General features: G+C 38.6%; 1 protein-coding gene and 1 pseudogene across 1 annotated transcript; one reads left to right on the top strand and one right to left on the bottom strand.

The window, feature by feature from the left end:
• The first annotated feature begins 1352 nt into the window (after positions 1-1352).
• LOC129378936 (diamine acetyltransferase 1-like) lies at positions 1353-2970 on the top strand. Its single transcript, XM_055059444.1, has 5 exons — positions 1353-1403; positions 1484-1564; positions 2290-2391; positions 2471-2511; positions 2621-2970. The coding sequence occupies exons 1-5, from the start codon at positions 1373-1375 to the stop codon at positions 2795-2797; spliced, it is 432 nt and encodes a 143-aa protein (XP_054915419.1). The 5' UTR covers positions 1353-1372; the 3' UTR covers positions 2798-2970.
• Positions 2971-3281: 311 nt separating this feature from the next.
• Positions 3282-8117, bottom strand: LOC129378935 (MICOS complex subunit MIC26-like; annotated as a pseudogene).
• Between the last annotated feature and the right edge of the window lie 3777 nt (positions 8118-11894).

Here is an 11894-nt window from a genome sequence, read left to right as displayed (position 1 = left end):
TAAAGCAGCCGGCGTAAACAAAGGCAGAGCAGTTGACCGGCAGCGACCCAGAGAGGGCCACCGAGAGCTGGATGAGCTTACGCCGACGAACAGGACCTGACCAGAGGCTGACTGTGGGGAAAAGCCACTGCGAAGCGAATGAAGAAACACCTGATCTTCCACTTCACATACAGAGGTCTTCTAACGAAAGGAAAAAAGAGTAAAAGAAGAAAATGGAGTATAAATTACGCAAAGCGGAGCCCAAAGACGTGTCCGATATATTACGACTGGTGAAGGTAGGAGACAAACTGGCTGCTGATGGTTTTGATGGGGAAAAATAAAACTGACGTCGGTTGGTGGCGGATGACACAGAATGAGGTCAGATCCCCGAGACGCGTAACAGCTCTCACTTCCGCTTCTCCATATATGGGCATGTGTCTGTGGTAGAGCTTAAAATGTGACCAGCTGACCTGACATCAATAACAAATCAATAACAAACCTGACTTCACATCACAGCATCTCTGCAAAATATGAATATTAGATTACAGTCTAATCTCACTACGTTTTATATAAAACAATGGAACATAATGGCAGCGAGGCTTATGGACATTAATAAACTTACTGGAAATGATCACAGAACTGCAGCTGTGTGCAGAAATCCAATACAGGTAATAACACATCAGAAACCACAAATAAAATATACAAATATATCAAACTTGTTTTAATGGAGTTAAACAATATCAAAGAATGAGATTTTAGTTTGTGTTTGAAAACATTGCAGAAATGATCAATTAAATGAAAGGTTTCAATATTTGTGATGACACGTAAAATAATGAACTGGTTCAGTTTGAATGCAAACAAACCGAAAACCACAGAAAAAACAGGCGGTGGACTGCAGCGCATTGCATTCTGGGTAAATGCAACCAAAACAAACATGCTAGGCTAGTGCTAGCAGGAGAAATGACAACAGAAGAATCCTACAAATGCTAAAAAATGACACCACTTCATTTTCTGAAGAAGAAAGTTTCTTCAGAGGTATTTTTGGTTGTTTCCTTCAGTGGTTCTGGGTGCAGCGCCCCCTCTGGTGAGCAGGAGAACATGTTTCTCAAACGGTTTGACTCATTTTCAGCAGTTGGAAATGCAACAAATGTTGCAGCTTTGTTCCCAATCAGAGTCAGTGAGGAGAAGTGACGTGAGAGAAGTTACTGTAAACCAAAGAACAGTTTAACTAAAACCATCATTGACTCAAAGTGACAAATCTGATCTCTGGAGGTTTAAACCTGAGTGTGAGACGCTGCTAGCAGTGGCTCTGTTACGGTTAAGCTAGCGTTCAGTGCTAAAGTCACCCAACTAAAACCTTCCTGTCATTTCAGGAACTTGCAAATATGAAGAGATGGAGAGCCAGGTCACGCTGACGGAAAAGGGTGAGCGTCTCGTTCTCCTTCAGTCTGGATGTTTCTTCTGCTCTTCTTCATGGTTTGGTTACAAAGTTTCTTCCTTCCAGATCTCCTAGAGGATGGGTTCGGTGAAACGCCGTTTTACCACTGCATCATCGCTGAAACTCCAGGAGAGAGCAGCAGCGACGGTACGAACCAGTGGAGAGAAACTAGGCAGACTGGACTGGTTTCAAGTTCCAGTTTCCCAGCACCTGGGTTTGTCCGTCAGCAGCTCTGCTTCCTGTTTACGTCCGGTAGCAGAGCCAAGTCAGGGCTGCAGGTGTTCAGCCATCTGCAGAAAAAACTCAGCAGTAACAGCAAAGATAAATGAGAGCCGGGATGTTTCCACATGAAACACAGGAGAAGGGGTCAGAGGTCAACCACCTCAGAAGGAGAAAAACATTTCCACCCCCACAGCGAGCGAACGACCGCTCATCAGGACGGGTGGAAAACTCATTAAAATTCATAAATACAGAATTAAAGTCAAGATCAGCAGAGATAACACAAACTGTTGTTAAACCAAAAACATCGAGTGGAAAGAGACTGAGGGTCACAAATAGAAAAATTTTTGTTTTTAAATTTTCCCCTCAAACTACAAACAAAAAGTTAAATTTTAATAAAACAAAACCTGCAAACACCAAAATGTTGAGATTTTTCTAAACAGTTTATTCTGTTTAAAACCAACAGGATGTGGATCCCTGATGTTTATTCTGCTGTTTTCTGACTGGATGCATAAAAATCTGTTGTTCAGTAAAAAAAAAAGATCATTGGACGTTAGTCTGATTTTGCAATAAATAAAGGTTGATAAGTGGAGATTTCTCTCAGACTATTTTCTGATTGTAGAAACAAAAACTAACCGCCCTTTTGTCTGCAGAGCCGAACGTTGTGGGCTTTGCCATGTACTACTTCACCTATGACCCCTGGGTGGGCAAGCAGCTGTACCTGGAGGAGTTTTATGTGATGGATAAATGCAGAGGTGAGAAAACCGCCGAGTGAATCAGTTTCTGTTCCTCTGCTTCCCCAGTAAAGAGTTTGAACTGGGTCTCTTGGTTCAGGGCTCGGCATCGGATCAGGAATCCTGCGGCACCTCAGTGACGTAAGAAACAAGAAACTCGCTTCTAGCTTCTTTAATCGGCCTCCAGATTTTCCCAGATAATAAATATTTTACACGTGGAGATAATTAAAATGTCTGAAATCTCGTCCAGCTGGCCATGAAGACTCGCTGCACCGGCATGATGTTCGTGGTGGCGGAGAACAACGAGCCGTCGGTCCAGTTCTACAAGCGGCGCGGCGCCGAGGATCTGTCCCAGGAGGAGGGCTGGCGGCTCTTCCGGTTCGACAAGGACAGCCTGGTCAAGATGGCGACGCCAGCAGAGGAGTGACCGCAGGGAGGAAACCCGAGGTCCAAACCGAGGCCCAAACCGACCCATCGTCTCGGCTCTCCACTCAAACCGGCTCATTTCTACAAGTTCAGCTTCCAAACAGGAAAATGTATCAACATTGTGATTCTGAGTTTACTTCTAGTTTATTAAAATGTTATTCTGCTTAATGTTAACCAGCATTTCTGGGTTTGTTACTGTAGAATCAATAAACGAGCAGCAAAGACAAAATGTCTTTAGTCACCTGGAAAACAAGAAGAAATGATGAACAAAATACAGCTTCGAATTACTGTGAACAATTAGAAATAGTTTTAGAATGTAATAAGAATGTTAACATTGAGATAGGAATAAAAGTAAATTGGATATTAGGAAATTGTTTCAGATCATCTGGGATGAAGTTTTTAGTATTTTTCATTTCTAAAGGTAATAAAACATCTAAAACTTGATTCCAAACACCATAAAAACAGAAGAATCCAGTGAATCAGTCAGTTTTTTAAATGGGGAAACATTTTACTGGTTGATTATCTGTAGGAAATACATGAATCAGATTATTGAATATTTTAACAGGGAATGGAAATTTGAGAACAAGGTGGCTCAGTTACATAGTAATGAATGAAAAGAGGAGAAATTTAGTTATTTAAATAAACAGATGACATCAGAGCAACAATAATGGATCCAAACTGCCTTAAAATCTACAGAATAAAAGCCACTGAGGTTTGATTATGAAACTACAACCTGATCATTTTAGACTTTTAAAACATTGCAGATCTTTTCTGGTTAAACAAACAAGTTTAAAATGCAGTAACTATTCAAATGTCGTCAATAAAAACAGAACAAAGGAAACAATAATTATTCATGTTGCAGGTATTGGTACCTGACAAGGTGATGGGACCAAACCCAACATGAACTGGTTTCACTGGACGTAATTTAAAAGGTTTACAGTGTAAAGAAACTGAAAAGATCAGAAAACTCTTTCAAAACCACCAAATATGTTTTATTATCATTAAATAATATTTAGTGAGAACATGCAGCCATGAATGAACATCAATTTAATCAGATTTATGGAGGATAAACAGGCAGAAAGCATCATGATGAGTATTTAATCAACTGACGTTGGGCTGCAACTACAACTCATTTTCTGGATTAATGATTTCATTTCATTCATTTCCTGACACCTTGACCCAGTGGGGTCAGCGGTGGGGTCAGCAGTGGGTCAGCAGTGGGGTCAGCGGTGGGGTCAGCGGTGGGGTCAGCGGTGGGGTCAGCAGTGGGTCAGCAGGTGATGCTGCCTCTCCAGCGTCGTGATTCATAATCTAAACTTTTCCAACTAAATGTTTGGGAGGTGTGAGACGGCAGTGAGATTTGGTTTGGACAGAACCAGCGAGGAAGCACAGAACCGCAGCCGATCCTGCGAACTGACAGGCCAAGTCAGCGTCGGTCTGAAGCCGCGGCGACGCCGGGTGTTTATGGCGCCGGTGTTTACGGCGCCGGGTGTTTACGGCGCTGGGTGTTTACGGCGCCGGGTGTTTACGGCGCCGTGTTTACGGCGCCGGGTCGCTCAGATCACAGGAGAGAGAAAACGATGAAGAGCAGAGGAGGAAGAACCGGTTCCAAGAAGCTTCCTGGAAACGGCCGCCGTGCTTCAGAACCGGTTCGGTTCGGGTTTCTGCGACCTGCAGCTGATCAGCTGTTTCTGCTCTCTGCTTCTTCTGACTTCCTGGGTTTCACCGCCTCAAACACAAACAGATCAATATTTATTATCACTAAACTGAAAAAATCATTTTTCACACCAAAACCTATTCTGACATGAAAGGATTAACAGTCAGTGTGGGGTCACAGCGGGGTCAGTGTGGGGTCACAGCGGGGTCAGTGTGGGGTCACAGCAGGGTCAGTGTGGGGTCACAGCGGGGTCAGTGTGGGGTCACAGCGGGGTCAGTGTGGGGTCACAGCTGGGTCAGTGTGGGATCAGTGTGGGGTCACTGTGGGGTCAGTGTGGGGTCACAGCTGGGTCAGTGTGGGGTCACAGCGGGGTCAGTGTGGGGTCAGTGTGGGGTCACAGCGGGGTCAGTGTGGGATCAGTGTGGGGTCACAACGGGGTCAGTGTGGGGTCACAGTGGGGTCAGTGTGGGGTCACAGTGGGGTCACTGTGGGGTCACAGTGGGGTCAGCAGAGGGTACTTTTTGCAGACTGACCTTTTTCTTGCTAAATGGGGGATCTTTCCACAGAGTTTCCATGGCAACGCGGCCCTGCCGAGTCCAGGTGAGCACCTGGTCTCGACTCGACTGGTGAAAATGGAAAATAAATGACAATAAAATTCAGAATCAAGTAATTTAGTTACAACGAATAAACTGGAAAAAAACGTCCCTGATTTGTGTCGAAACTTTTTCTTAGAAGAACCAAACTGATCACATTGAAAGGACTAATCAGAGAAATAGATCAATAATAGTGGCATTTAGTGGAAGCTAACGCTAAGAGCTAAATTCCACCATGTTGACATCATCATGTGTCACAAGGAAAATGTTTGTTTCCAAACGCCAGAAAAGTTTTCCCCCAAATTAAACCAGAAAATAAATCATCTATTAAAGATCAATAACATGAAGAGAAGCAGAACGGGCGGCTGCTTCCCGAGTTAAACCTCAAAGAAAATATTTTTATCTCCCAGCATGAAGGTTATGAAACTGGAAACCAGTAAAACTCCTGGAGTTTAATAAAGAAATGAAAGAAAAACTTTAGAAACTATTTGATGTCAAAATGAGGTTCAAAGGTCAAACGTCCGCCATCTTTGTTCAGGATGAATTTATGGGTTGAAATGATCCCAGAATGCAACATAAACAAGAACTGAGTCCAAAGTAACCTGATACAAATAATGATAGATAATCAATAAAAGTGTCATGGCGGCCAACAGGTTTAATCCCAGTTCAGAGGAAGCCTGAAAGAAATCTGATCCAGAACCAGAACCAGTTCCGGGTCGGGCTGCTCACCTTGGCCAGGCCGGCGGCCTGCTGGGGGTAAAACATGGAGGCGCTGAGCGCCATGAGGCCCGCAGGAAACGCCAACTGCTTCAGCCTGGAGCCTGGAGGAGCAGAACATGTGAGACCGACCGGGTCCAGATCAACCCGACCTGGTCAGATGGGTCCAGATCGACCCGACCCGGTCCGGTCTCATGTACAGAACACAGACGGTACCTCTGGCCAGGTAGAGTCCCAGGAAGCGGAGAAACCGATGGCGGCGGCGCTGGGATAGGGTCCGGAGGCGGGTCCTGAGGAACCGTACGTTTCTGAGTGAACCAGAACCAGGAACATAACAGAACCAAGAAGCTTTTCAGTACCAGAACCAACAACAACCAGGGAGAATATTATGTATATTTTATTCATGTTTATTAATTATTTGTCTGAATATTCATCATCCGCCATCTTGTTCTGCTCACCTCTGATGGTCGATAACGATGCGTTCACTGTCGGCTCCGCCGTTCTGTAAACCTGCTGTAATGCAAAAATTTTTTGATTTTAACAACACATTTATCTTTATAAATTACATTATAACATCGGATTAATTCACATAAACCGTAAAAACGAACCGTCCATCCAACACAGGCTGTTATAACAGAGAAAACTGATTCACTCCTGAAAAAACTGAAAAATTAACCATCAAAATGAAAATTATGTCGACTTCTTTATATAAAACATTAATTTAAAAGTATTTATGAAACAAAAAAAGCAAAACCAGAAAAATTTGTAAAGAGGAAAATTGTTTTTTCACATCTTTGCTTCTGTTTTCACCTAAACATTCAATTATTGGTCAATTATGTTCTAAAAGTGAGTTACACTAAAGACGTTACCGGTCTATATACATTTATAAAAATATCACTAAAACATTTAAATAAACTTAAACTTTCTTCTGTCTAAGCAGTGAATGATTTGGTGAATTTACCTCAACTTTCTCCACTGCCAGCCGGACATTTTGCTGCAAAAACAAAACAATAAAAACCCTTTAAACTCTTTATTAACGGCTAATTATTAAACTAGTACAACAGGAAGTAAAAACTGCATGATGGGAAAAAAACAGCAGAGTTAATCTGGTTTATGAACAAAAACAGAAATAAATCAGAAAGAAGCTGAACTGATTCCTGCAGGAATCAAAAGGCCTGTCACCAAAAACTCTGAACATAAATTGTTCCAGAAATTATTGCGACAAACGATAGTTACTTTTTACATATAATACATATACAATAATAATATTATATTAATGCAAATATTCACTCTCACAAGCAAAACAACCCTTTAATTTCTAGAGAACATTTCTCACTGGACCTGAAAAACATTTTAAACATACAAACAACCAAAACAGCAATAATTAAAATTCTCAGAAACCAAATAATCAAACACAAATTTCTGTTTCATTCGGATTTTATGTGATGCACAGAAAGCCGTGAATAAAAGTTTAGTGGAAGGAAAACCACCTTCCCTTCTGCTTGAGTGTTGCTGCTGAAGAACAGCCTCCCCACAGCACGCTGCTGCCACCACTGTGCCTCACCCACCTGACAGCTGTCTGTATACGGTGTGGCCCATTTCCTCATGGACGCCACGCTCTGCTCCAGCTGGCCCGCCTCCGGCTGCAGCGGCGCCGGCGTCGACTCGGGTCTGGTGTACAGAGACGGCAACTGGAGCAACCAGCAAAGACAGATGTTTAGATTAATGGTTTTCTTGGTAACTAATGTCTGATTTTAACAACTAGTTGCTTAGTGTTTCTATAACAAATCTGAGTTGAAAAAAAACTCAACCCAAACCCAGTGGCTGATGACGTCACCTCGTCGATGCTCAGAGCGGCCTGGGAGTTCTTCTTCTTGGCCTCGCTGGCAGCCAGAACCGAGCCGCTCATCAGGGCCGTTAGCCCGGGAGCCGCGGCAAACAGCGACGCCTGGCGGAGAAACAGCGGCACGACAGCAACACGCAGAGATGAGTCCGAGCTTCCCGCAGCGTTTTTATTAAAAAAAAAAAACCCACATATAATCATTCAAACACAAAACAAAGCGACGAGAATAAGAGAGAAGTTAAAATGTCAAACACTCGGTGTTTTATATTGGCCTGTGTGGACCGAAGAGTTAGCAGCTAGCAACATGCTAAAGACCGACGCGGACAAAACCTGCGCATATCGTCATTAAACTCTCAAATAACAATACAAAACTGCGAAATACAGATTACTGATACGGATTACAGCTGGAAAAGATGTAGGACAACGTTCAGGATAGTTACCAGTCTGAGAGAAGACATTCTCTTTCAGATGACATTCGCTTTACTACGGCAAGCCGCAGGAGTAATCTGCGCATGCGCGTTGATGCAACATGGACTCGAGAGATTTCCTTATTTCTGTGTTAAATTGTTTTACTGTGAAGAGTAAAAATGCTTAATGAATTCTGATTGAAAATCTACTGAAACTCATCTGGAATCTAAAATGATTCAGTAAATTAACACTAATGGAATATTCATCATTTTATTCCTTTGAAACATTTTAACTTTGATTGATTTACGTTTATTTTCTAAATTTATTCTGTTAAAATAATTTATTAATAAAAGTAATTCTTGATGTAATATCCAGGTTTGTTCAAAGATGCTGCAGATGCTGATGGCTGTAAGCAGGAAGGATCACAAGAATTACAATTATTCAATATATCTTATAAAAAATGTTAATATAGTATGCTCTATATTTCTTAAATCATATTTTGTTTTGAATACAAAATGGTAAACATTTATTTAAAAAAAGAAAAATAAGAATTACATTTAAAAATATTTATTACAAAATATTTAATTTAAATAAATAAAATGTTTATTTAGATAAAATATTGGTATTAAATATATAATAAATTGTTTTTTATTAAATATTTTTAATACAATTTAAAATATTAATTTTAATTAAAATAAATTTATTGCAATTAAATTTAGTGTATATATCTAAGTTGTATTTAATGAATGGATCATCTTTTTCTAGTCGCCACAGAGAGCAAAAATAATTCATTTGTAATTTTTAAAATAAAATAGAAATTAACTGGATGGATTAAAAGTGTCTATAGATATTAAAATATGATGCTATAAGTTTCTTGATTATGTGCAGATTTTTCCACAAAACATTTAATGAATGAAAGTTAATGTTTGGAAATAAATAATAAACAAATGACAGAAAAACCAAATAAAAACTCAGCAGCAGCTGAAGGTTGACCAGTATGAACATTTATTTCTGGAAAGGTTACAAATCGTTTCCAAAGAGTTTCTACTCAGAGTAAGATATGTTATTCAGATTTTTCTCTTTTCCCCGTACAGTCGTTGAAGCAATGAAAGTTTATTTTTTAGCGTCCTCTGATCTGTTTTCCTATGGACAGCCGGAAATGGCGGACTAAAGGATGCTGCGTGTTCCTCAGCTGGGGACGGCTGAACTTTATTGGTTACAAGTTTCTTCTTCAAACAGCAACGTTGAAGCGGAGCGGCGATTAACGGCGACCCAGAGGAAACGTAAAGGGATGACGCAATAATAAATGTTCCAGAATGACCATTTGAAATGAATGTTTTCCTTCAAGTTCTTGATAGATTTATAATTTACATCAAGACAGACTTCAGGAAGTAAATCTGTTCTGACTTTACTGATTCATCAAGAACAGAAAAATAAATAAATCGGAGAAACTCACATGCTGCTGCAGTGTGGAGATGAAAAACAACAGAAACACTGAAGAATCGGGCTGTGAATGAAACTCTGATAATAAAAACATTCCTAATACTGTTACTGCATAGCTCAGTGAAAAGCACTACCTCATAAATTAAATAAATACGCAGCAGAAAGACGTGACGGCATCATTATTTGCTCTAGCCCTTTTCACAGTTAGCTCAAAATAAAACAGGCTGGTCGTCAGCTGAGCTACGTGGCCTGGAGGATGAAATGTGCAGCTTTAATCTGAAACGGCGGCGGGATTAGATCTGCCAGAGAACGGACGTGCAGATTAAATTATCTGTCTGAAATGAAAACAGTCTATTTTTGTTGAAACGAAGGCTGGTAATCATTTAGCCGAGGTAAATTACCAAAGGACCTCAAACAAGAACATCTTAGAATAACAGCAGAAATATCTGGCAAAGAAAATCCTCCAACTGAACTACAAATATTTTTTCTTCTTCGTCTATTTTGGCACAAAAACCAACATATTTGACCAGCTGTGTCCAAAATGCAAAGAAAAAAACAAGAATGGAAGATCAGCTAAATTAAGGAGGTCACTAATATCAAGCTAGCTAGTTTTAGCTAGTTAATGCTAAAGCTAAGTGCTTTGACTGTAATCCAAGATTGGTTTTCTGTAATAACAGTTTCAATTTTATGATAATAAATAATCCTACACCTAAAGTGGAGTAACAACAGTTTATTATTTTTTAGTGTTTATACGATTAAACTGTTAAACATTTTATATTTATTAACTTGTAATTTATCAACATGTTTCAGGGAAAAAAACTAATTGGATAAATTAAGGTTTCAGGCCAAATCAAGTGAAAGCTAGCAGCTAACATAGCTAGTTTAAGCTAATGCTAATTTTAGCATAATATGCTAGCATTATCTACAACTATAAATGAGATTCAATTAAGTAAACAGAAGTATTGTTTTGCTATTTCACATAATTACATAAGAAAGCAGAAAAACGTATTAATAATGAAGTTTGAATGTTTCTGTTCTACCAAAGGTTTATTTCATTCGAGTTACTTTTCCTGCGATAAAATGCTGTGATTTAACTACACTAATTTTACCCATGTTTTTGTAAATAATGAACACACAACATTCTATTTTGAGAAAAAACTGCGATGAAATAAAATTAATGAAGCCACAGTTAATAAAGTTAACTGTGGCTAATCTAAACTAGAGCTGTGTGTCTATTTGGTGTAAATATGTTATATTTATTTTTAACTCATCCTACATAATTACATATTAATAAATAAGTTAGTCAGTGTTTGTATACCAAATGAAGTGAATACTAACTGTTAGCTAATTTTAGCATAATATGCTAGCATTATCTAGCTAATTACACCTAGGTTAGCTATAGTTAGCATAAACTAAAGGTACGTTTATGTGCTCATGTTTGGTCTATAACTTGTACACTGAATGAAAATATTATTGTCATTCTTTCGCACAGTTACATAACAAAGCAGTTAAATCAGTTCATGATGGAAACACATTTTTAAAATGTTTATAAACTAACTTTACTAATTTCTTTTTTTGCAATTTGTGGTTCAATCGCATACTATTTTTATATTTATTGTATATATACACAATTTAAAGCTAGCTGCTAAGATAGCAGAAGTGACGTCATTAGCAGAAGCTAACTTTAGCATTTTGGATCCCTTTGTTTCAAATAACTGAAGATATTGAGGTTAAACTTACTTGGAGTTATTCTTTCAGTTAGTTTATTTCGTTACAGAAGAAGTCAAGTAAAATTGTTTGGGTTTTATTTGTCAAATAAAACTAAATGTAGCTATCAAGTCAGCAGGAGCTAGTGTAACCAAAGCTAATTTTACCACCAATTTTGTTATCTAGAACTTACATTTAATATAATATTATAAATTCTGGTGCCAGTTTGAATATTTCAATCACATTTTGGTTTTCAGTATTTAATTTAGCATATTTTAATAAAGCAAATGCAAAACAAATAAAGCAACTAAGACCAGCTGATGTTTTTGGCAGACAGCAGATTATAAAACTTTTAACGTAAACGTTTTGTTAATATGGAAACACTTTAACACACAAATAAATTCAGGACAAATGTCTGGTTTCAAAAAGATTCACAAGATTTTAAAAACTCAGGTTTGTATCTAAATGCTTCCCTGTTAAATAAGAAAATGTTGTAAATGTAAAACTTTCCAATAAAACAGAAGTTTATTGTCATAACAATGTTTCTCATTTTAATATTTTTTTTATCTCTTTATGACAATGTTTCAATTTTCTTGTTAAAATGAGAAATAAGATTTAAAACTTGAAATTAGAAACTTGTTTTAAGATGTTTTATCTCTTTTTAACATGTTTTTGTTCTCATAACATTTTCTTTATGTTTTAAACAAGGTTTTCTTGTTTTAATGAATTT

This window comes from Poeciliopsis prolifica, unplaced genomic scaffold (genome assembly GCF_027474105.1).
Source record: "Poeciliopsis prolifica strain line A6 unplaced genomic scaffold, Auburn_PproV2 SCAFFOLD054, whole genome shotgun sequence".
NCBI lineage: Eukaryota > Metazoa > Chordata > Actinopteri > Cyprinodontiformes > Poeciliidae > Poeciliopsis > Poeciliopsis prolifica.
The sequence above is the reverse complement of the archived record's forward strand: the minus strand, read 5'-3'. Positions and strand labels throughout refer to the sequence as shown.

Coding starts and splice junctions, on each gene's coding strand:
- LOC129378936 (XM_055059444.1), top strand. CDS start 1,373: ATGGAGAGCCAGGTCACGCTGACGGAAAAGG. Junction 1,404..1,483: donor GGTCACGCTGACGGAAAAGG/GTGAGCGTCTCG, acceptor TCTTCCTTCCAG/ATCTCCTAGAGGATGGGTTC. Junction 2,392..2,470: donor TGTGATGGATAAATGCAGAG/GTGAGAAAACCG, acceptor CTCTTGGTTCAG/GGCTCGGCATCGGATCAGGA.